Source organism: Triticum aestivum, chromosome 3D (genome assembly GCF_018294505.1).
Source record: "Triticum aestivum cultivar Chinese Spring chromosome 3D, IWGSC CS RefSeq v2.1, whole genome shotgun sequence".
In the NCBI taxonomy this organism is placed as follows: Eukaryota; Viridiplantae; Streptophyta; class Magnoliopsida; order Poales; family Poaceae; genus Triticum; species Triticum aestivum.
The window spans coordinates 29,143,121-29,151,666 of record NC_057802.1 but is presented as its reverse complement, the minus strand read 5'-3'; the positions used below and the strand labels follow the sequence as shown (position 1 = coordinate 29,151,666).

General features: G+C 42.8%; 1 protein-coding gene across 1 annotated transcript; it reads left to right on the top strand.

Annotated features, from left to right (window-relative positions):
• The first annotated feature begins 547 nt into the window (after positions 1-547).
• On the top strand, positions 548-6,909 carry LOC123077100 (actin-related protein 5). Its single transcript, XM_044499314.1, has 12 exons — positions 548-798; positions 885-955; positions 1,436-1,560; positions 1,925-1,966; positions 2,675-2,777; positions 2,907-3,016; positions 3,661-3,770; positions 3,870-3,960; positions 4,164-4,595; positions 4,762-4,880; positions 5,768-6,095; positions 6,219-6,909. The coding sequence occupies exons 1-12, from the start codon at positions 563-565 to the stop codon at positions 6,714-6,716; spliced, it is 2,265 nt and encodes a 754-aa protein (XP_044355249.1). The 5' UTR covers positions 548-562; the 3' UTR covers positions 6,717-6,909.
• Positions 6,910-8,546: the final 1,637 nt, after the last annotated feature.

The following is an 8,546-nucleotide window of genomic DNA, read 5'->3' as shown; positions in this document are numbered from 1 at the left end:
ATACAACATTTGGCATTTTCAGAAGAAAGTAAAAGAATTGTTTAGTTAAAGGGAGAGTGCAGATACTGTAGGTGCCTGGAAAACCTATTCACATCAGTCACATTCAATCATGTTCGTTATATCTGCATCCAACAGCTCAAAGTCGTCTTCCTCCTCCCACAAATTTTCTTTACACAAGATCCAATCCAGCAGTCCCCATGCAAACGCCATCTAACCCAGCTCTAAATTGCCGCCCCTCCCCCCCCTCGCTCGACCCCCACAGCCCCGGCAACCCCCTAAGCCCCGCTCTGATGAACAGCTCAGGCGACCCTCCCTCCTCCCGACACACCTAGTTAAGTTTGGGACTCGCTCCCGCCGGCTATCGCCGACTCCCGCTCGTACACGGCTCGGCCTCGCCGTAGCCGGCGCTCGACATGTCCTCTTCGGCCTCGCGCTGCGCTTCGCCAAAAGTGGCCGACACCACAAAAAATTTCAGGCACGTGATGTTTACAAAACCGTTAGTTAAAACGTCTCATAAGTTCAGAACGAATAATTAGGCGAGAGCAGAGGGGGTTTTCCGTGAATGGCCCTTTTGCCTCTCTGCTTCCACAGCACACCGCGAGCTCGCGGAGAGGACGACGCAGCCCAAGTTACCAAACCCCTTCCTCCCCAATCCCCTCCGCCTCCGGCGACACCCCTCTCGCCGCCGCCCGGCGAGATGTCGTCGGTCTGCCGCGCGCCGCGGGAGACCGACTTCGCGCGCTTCCCGGACTCCGCCCCCATCGTCATCGACAACGGGGCCTCCACCTTCCGCATCGGGTAGGAGCCCTCCCCCTCCCCCCTCCGCCGCCGCCCCCGGAACTCCCCGAAACCCTAACCCTAACGCGGCGTCCCGTTGCTTGCAGGTGGGCTGGCGAGGCGGAGCCGCGCGTCTCCTTCCGCAACATCGTGCAGAGGCCGCGCCACCGCAGCTCAGGTACGTCACAGGCAGGACGTTTAGAAATCTCGACTTATGTGGTTGCCTGATGCGAATGTGCTTGGATATTACGTCGTTGTGGTTCGTTTGCACAATGGCGCTCGCGGGTTCAGAAGTTCATCGTGGCATTCCGTTGGTGATTGGGTGCTGTTCATGCGTCTTGGTTTTGTCGTGATGCACCGAATTGGGCGTATCGTTGTAGCTGATATACGTTTAGTGTTTCTTTTTGATGATTTCGATGATACCTTGATTTACTTGACTGTCAGTGATTCTGAAAGCGTTTTTCGGGCCAGATGTCTGTAGAAATATTTTTGCAATTGTGCGAGTTCACTGCAATGTTCATGGTTTTCTGAATGTACGAAATGGGCATCACTTTATTTTGAATGAATCCCTTATGCTCGTGTCAGTTGATGGACTTGTAAGAGGATTGGAGCAAATTCTCATATTTTAACTGATTGCAGTTTGTTTCTGACTCGACAGGTGAAACTGTGACAGTTGTAGGAGACACTGATCCAGCTCTAATGAAGTACTTTGACTGCACACGGACATCAATTCGCTCAGCCTTCGATGATGATGTCGTCTATCAGTTCGAGTACATGGAATATGTGGGTCACTCCTACAACATTATCTTCCTGTTTTTTTATTTGTCAGCGAGATCAGCAAATGGTTTCTTATGTGTTTTTAGGCTTCAAATGGATGAACTGGGCAGTCAATGTGGCCTGTCATCTTTGCATTTTTTAGGAATCTGCAACCCTTAGGTCTTGACTATATGCTTGATACTGATCATATTGTAAAGAGTTCCTATGAGTGTAAAAATATCAGAAAGATGCATATTCAATGCTTAGGAAAAATTCAATGTGTGCCCCTTGTGATTTTGAGTTGATAAAGAACTTCAAAATGTACTTTTGTAACAGACAAGTCACTGTACTTATTTAACCTTTTTGATCTGGTATTATTTGCATGTTGCAGATTCTTGATTATGCTTTTGACCGATTAGGTGCCACATCAGAGGTAAATTTACCTGTGTCAACACATGTCTCTTGAATAATTTCCTTTAGTCTTATTTTTCTTTTCTTCCTTGGTTTGGTGGCTTGTCTTTTACTTTGCACCTGATAAATAAGTAACTTTTACGTAGTTAGTCCTGTTGAATAAGAAAAGAAGGAACCAGCGGTTGGTTATCCATGTCAATTTACAATTCTAGTTACCAGTGTAGTATGTGTAGTGGGGACTAGGGAGTAGGAAACATTTTTCTAGTGAGTGGAAGTCAAACAACGTCTTAAGGGCTTTGGGAAAGAACTTTAGTCTTAGCCTCTGAGCATAAGCAAGGTGAACAGAAACAGTGAAGTATGCAACTCAATTTTCGGTAAATGACAAGCATGGACGATTATCTCATTTCACCAGTTTTTCCACTTAGCAATGAATGCTAAGGAATAACGCAGGAAGAGTTGGTATTCCGAAGCTAGTAGTTTGCTATTCTCATGCAATGAATCTGTAAAGTGAAAACTGAAAACCCTACACATCAGTTCATTTAGTCTCATAGTTCTAAATCTGATAGTTATTGACTTGAAAGATGAGTAACTTATATTTTACGTGTATCTTTAAACTTCACAACTTAGTTTTTTATAAACAATTATTTCACAACTTAAAGTTTTTTCATATAAACAAATAATTGTTTCATACTGTTGAAATCTAACTATTATTTGTTTTAATACCGGTCAGGTGGGCCATCCCATTCTTATGACAGAGTGTGAGTGCAATCCATCCTTTTCTCGAGCACGAATGTCTGAACTTCTTTTCGAGACATATGGTGTGCCATCCGTTGGTAATGTCTTTTGTGATCTTTATGTGCTTTTGTTATGACTTATGAACCGCATCTGTTAGTATAGTAGTGCAGTAGCACAGTTGATAGAAGCATAAGTACTAATGTTTTCTCTTACTATTTGCATTTCAGCTTTTGGTATCGATGATGTATTTAGCTACAAGTACAATCAGAAGCTTGGAAACTGTGGAGAAGATGGGTTGGCTATTTCGTGTGAATTTGGAACATGCCACGTTGTTCCAGTAAGTTTGTTTCTTCAAGATACGGCTTTCTCCAACTGTGTGCAACATACAAGTCATTTCATGTGTCTCCTTTTGTCAGATACCATGAAATGAGTACAACTACATCTGTTTAGGAGGAAATACCATTGACTGTATCTGAATTTTGAGTTTCTAACTGGATAAACAGGGACATTTTACAGTAGATCATATGTTGAATAAAATGAATAAAAAGAAACAGATGCTACCGTAGATTATGTGTTGCTGTCCAGGCATGCGCTGTCCCCTTTTCTGCTCCCAGCTCCACAACTATTGGGTTACTGTGGAGAGCTTGAGTGAACAATATTGTTCTGGCACTCTCTCCATGAGGATCTGCTTATAAGCTCCTCCATGTTAGACACCATACTTTGATGCATTAATCACAGTGAGATTCTGTTCCTTGACATGCCCCCCCCCCCCCCCCCCCCCCCCCGCCCCTGAAATACTAACAAAATGAATGCACAACAAATTCTTCGTTTGGACGGAATGTGCTGTATATAAGTTTGGCTTGTTGACTGTTTCAGAGACCATGTTCAAGAAAAAGTCTCAGCACTTGTGTTTACCTATCTGTATATTTCAAATTAAGTTGTTGATCTATGGACTAAAAGCCATGTTGGATCTGTTTTCAGTTCTTAAAAGGGCAGCCTGTGCTGGGGGCATGCTGCCGAACAAATGTTGGTGGATCTCACATTACTGATTTCCTGAGGCAGCTCCTCTCTCTTAAATATCCCTATCACGTGTATGTATGAGCACATTTTTCCGAAGTACTTTGTATTATTTGTTTTCACTAATCCGTACCATTTCCATGTCTAACAGTAGTCATTTTACATTTGCATAGGGCAAACTTTACATGGGAAAAGGCTGAAGAGCTGAAGAAGGAACATTGTTATATAGCTGCTGATTATATGTCAGAGTTGCAGATATTCAAAGTAAGATATTTGTACCTATTTCTTTGTTCGCTTGTCAATTTTCAGAATTATCAAATTCCTATTTCCGATGTGTTTTCCGTATAGAAAGGACATTCTTTTCACTCCACTTGCTTGTCATTTTCTTAGAATTTCTTTCTAGAAGTATGTTTATAGCAATTATATACATTCTTGCAACACCATGAATTGATCACTTCAGTTTGCAGAATAACAAGGAAGAAGCTGAAGAGAAGACTAGGTACTGGCAGCTACCATGGGTACCCCCACCCAGAGATGAACCGCCATCTGAGGAAGAGCTAGCGAGGAAGGCGGCTTATAAGGAAAAGGCTGGTCAACGATTGCGAGACATGGCTGCTGCAAAGAGGTCTCAGAAGATAGCAGATCTGGAAGAAAAACTGTCTGGCCTGGAGGATTTGATGGAGCACCTTGATGGAGCTGATGAATTGCAAACAACGTCTATTCTGGGTAGATCTGGATACCTTTCCCAGCAGGAAATTAAGTCTGATATTCTGAAAGCAACACAGTCTCTAAGAAAAGCGAAGGGGGAGTCCAATGGCAATGAGGAGAACGCAGATGCTTCAGGAGCTGATAAGTACCCACTTGTATCTGTCCCTGATGACATGTTGACACCAGAGCAGGTATGTGTTTAGTTAAGCTATCGTCTGTGACTTGTTATGTAGTCAACAACGAGATTCCATTAATGTGGTCTTGGGATCATCTTGCACCTTCTTAATGTTAGGATAAACGTAATCTCCCATGGTTAACATTGCTCTGTGTCTGTGTTCCACTTTTGCTCTTATCCAGTTAAAGGAAAAGAAGAAACAGATACTACTTAAAACTACGACAGAGGGCAAGCTGCGCGCCAAGCAGAGGCGTGCCGAGGAGGCAGCATTGAGGGAGAAGCAAGAAGAAGAGAGGCGCACGTAAGTGGCAACATTCTCGGTCTGCAATTTATTACTCCCTCTGTTCACAAATACAAGATGTTCTGGATATTCCAATATGGACTAAATGCGGACTGAAATGAGTGAACAAACACACTAAAATGTGTCTATACATCCGAGTCAGAAAAAAGTTAGAACATCTTATATTTGTGAACGGAAGGAGTATATGGTAAAGTCCTCCTGTATGAAGTCACATGCCATTGTGTCTTGTTGATGAAATAGTTACTACCTTAAAGCCATTTGACATTTTTTTTTGTTCTTTCGAGACGTTCCATGTTCATCAAATTTTAAACTGTAGGAGGAAAGTACATTTCTGTATTTTGTAACACATTTTTTTTTACCAATTTTGAAGGGAAAACTAGTGTTTATCATAATAGCAAACTAGCAACCACATTAAAAAAAAGACTAAGGGAGAAGAAAGCCCCTAACTTTTCATCTAACTACTAGGTGGGAGACTCAAACCCAGGTGGGGTGAGTGGAACCATGTCATTTTTCTCTAGGAGAGCTCCCCCCAGCAACCACATATCGCTGAGCTCAGAGCTGCATTCGCCTCAATGCATTAGAAGTGTCTTAAAGCCTTTGTTTCTATAAGAGAACATCACTAGAAAGGCAGAATCTGGGAAGTGGGTGCTGCTATTCACTATGTACTGTCAGTTTTACTTGACAATATGTGGTGTCTTGTGTTAAAGATGCTCTTCCTCCAAATTGGTACTATGACTTTTCTGCAACCTGTCTTAGAGATCAAAGTTACGGGCTGATAGGTTCTACAATCTGGTTGATACGAATAGGGTACTCCCTAAGCTGTTGTAGTTGTGCTTGAGGTTTTCTATTGTTTCTTCTGTAATATGTTGTCACTCTTAACTACACAGGGAGAACCCAGAGTTATACTTCGACGAGCTCCGTGCCCGATATTTAGAACTTTCTGAGAAAGTCGATCAGAGGAAGCGACAAAAGGTTAACGGCAACAATAATTCATCTGGTGCCGTAGGCCGTGGCGAGCGCCTAAATGCCGCCCAGAAAGAAAGAATGCGGTTACTTACCACTGCTGCATTTGACCGAGGGAAAGGCGAGGACACTTTTGGAATGAGAGATGAAGATTGGTTGGTCTACAAAAAGATGAGCAAAGAGAATGAGGAAGATGATGATGGGAAAGATGATGATGAATCAGAGCTTGCTCGAATCGCATCAAAAATCCAGGTAGGGCCCCACTCTCATGCTTTCCTATTCATGATGTCCATTTTCTCATATCTACGTTTCTTTGGTGAAGTAAAAAACTCTAAAACTAATTGTATCATAATAACATGACGCTTCCCCATGCAGGAGGTGGATCCTACATTTGTGAACAAACATGACGCTGTTGAACCAGCTCCAGACCCTCATAAAGTCCGGCCTCTCACCGCAGACGATTTCAAAATCGCCATCGGGATCGAGCGGTTCCGCTGCCCCGAAGTACTATTCCAGCCCGGCATGATAGGAGTCGACCAGGCCGGCATCGATGAGATGGTCAGCATCTCCCTCAGGAGGCTACTGGAGGACGAGTCCGTCAAGGAGCGCCTCTGCCAGTCCATCCTCGTCACAGGTGGCAGCTCCCTGTTCCCCGGGATGATCCCTCGGCTCGAATCCGGGATCCGGCAGTTCCGGCCCTACCTCGCGCCGCTGAAGCTTGTGAGAGCCGCCGACCCCATCCTGGACGCGTGGCGGGGCGCTGCCGCCTTTGCGGCTTCCAGCAAGTTTGGGAAGCAGACTTTCACCTTGGCGGATTACAGAGAGCACGGCGAGAGCCTGTTCCATCGCTACAATATTGTCTACACGTTGTAGCATCGTTCTCTTGATGTGCTCCGCTAACGTATAGGGAAACTGATGCGTCTTGCTTGTGAACAGAAGTATTTTTGCTGGTGATAATGCATCTTGTGAAGATGACATACTTTTAAGTCGGCTTAGAAACATTGATACTGATAATTATTGTTTATTAGACAGTATCTTTCTTAAAAAATCGATATCCTTGGTCTAAGCACTTTGTCGAAAGAAATGCATACTCTAATTGTTCTGCTGCCTATATGTTATTTAAAGGTTTGGAGCCAGTCCTGAATTATGCGGGTCTTGTTCGAACGTGATGCTCGTGTTATTGTTGCTATATACCGTGCTGCTGTCTTCCCAGTAACTTCTAGTCATATTTGTAAGTAATGGCACACATTTTTTTTGCCTGATTTTCTAATTGTGAGGTTTAATTTCAACATAATACATATATTCTAAAATCCATCATTTCAATTTAAATTCAGTTATAGTCCTCTTTCCACAGATTCAAACAATATATTATACATTAAATTGAAAAATATTTGATTATGCCTATATTCAGTTTTAATTTTTAATATGTACTTTGAATTCAAAAACTACAATTCATTATTTCTAAGTATGACATAAATATAGTTTTAGGGGTTTTTACAAATGAGAAAAGACTACATTTGAAGTTAAAACGAACCCATTACAGCTATATGTGAGTGCATTCTTAGGGTGCGTTTCACATAAAAGTTCATGTTGAAAATTTACGTATTTGACCTCCCAGACTTGTCAAAAGTTTAGGACCACACGTGTGGCATAAACATATGGCAAGTCCGAATGTTTTTATGGCAAATTTAGTGTTGCTAGGATCACAATTTTGATTGTCAAGCATGACAACTTTCTTTTTGGATGGCAAGTTTTAGTTTTTTTCTTTTCGGATGACAACTTTAGTTGTAAAAAACGTTATGACCGGATTGCTTTGTGCCACACGGGTGGCACTTATATTTAGGAAAATTTGCCCTGTTGGAAAGCCTTGCTTAAGATTAAAAACATCTATATGATGGGCAGAAAGATTGAGACGGGTGCTGGGAACTTGATTAGACTATGGAAAGATCCAATAAATGGGCTGATCCCATTTCAGGATCAATATCCGCACTTATTTGAGATTTGCAATTATCCAACGAGCACCCTGGACAAAAGAGATGAACTTGATAACACTTCTATATTCAGGCGCAGGCTTACCCCTGAGCTGTTCAAACAGTGGGTAGATATGCGTGCTATAGTTAAAAGTATTCCCCTTGATGAGAGGAGTGATCGTGTCTTTTGGGGACTAAATCAGAATGGCAAGTTCACCACTAAGTCAGTTTATAAGATGTTGGAGAAACCTCTAAGTGGGTGCCATTATAGATGGATTTGGAAAGCCAAGATCTCTCTAAAAATCAAAATCTTCCTACGGCAAATGTCACAGGATGCAGTTCTTACTAGGCAAGTGATGAGCAAGAGGAAATGGCCAGGGAATCCCTGTTGCTCTTTCTGCAAACAGGTGGAAACGGTGCAACACCTATTCTTTACTTGTCCCGTGGCCAGAATTGTCTGGCGATCTATTGGAGTAGTTCTTGGCACTGATAGATGCCCGTCGAATTACTGGCAATACTTCGTGTGGTGCCATAAATTTCTTCCTGGGAAACAAACGTTTTATACAGTGGGCTTAGCGGCCACATGTTGGGCCATTTGGCTGGCACGCAATCGAGCTACTTTTGAAAAAAAAAACAAATCAAGACTCCTTTTGAGATTGTGTTTTCTCTATGCTCTTTTCTACTTTACTGGACAGGGCTACAACAAGGAGAGGACGCCAAGGAGCTGCGCACT

Excerpts from the sequence above, each read along its gene's own strand:
- LOC123077100 (XM_044499314.1), top strand. The coding sequence starts at position 563 with ATGGCCCTTTTGCCTCTCTGCTTCCACAGCACACCGCGAGCTCGCGGA. Across the intron at positions 799-884 it reads GCCTCCACCTTCCGCATCGG|GTGGGCTGGCGAGGCGGAGC; the intron begins GTAGGAGCCCTC and ends CGTTGCTTGCAG. Across the intron at positions 3,771-3,869 it reads CTTAAATATCCCTATCACGT|GGCAAACTTTACATGGGAAA; the intron begins GTATGTATGAGC and ends ACATTTGCATAG.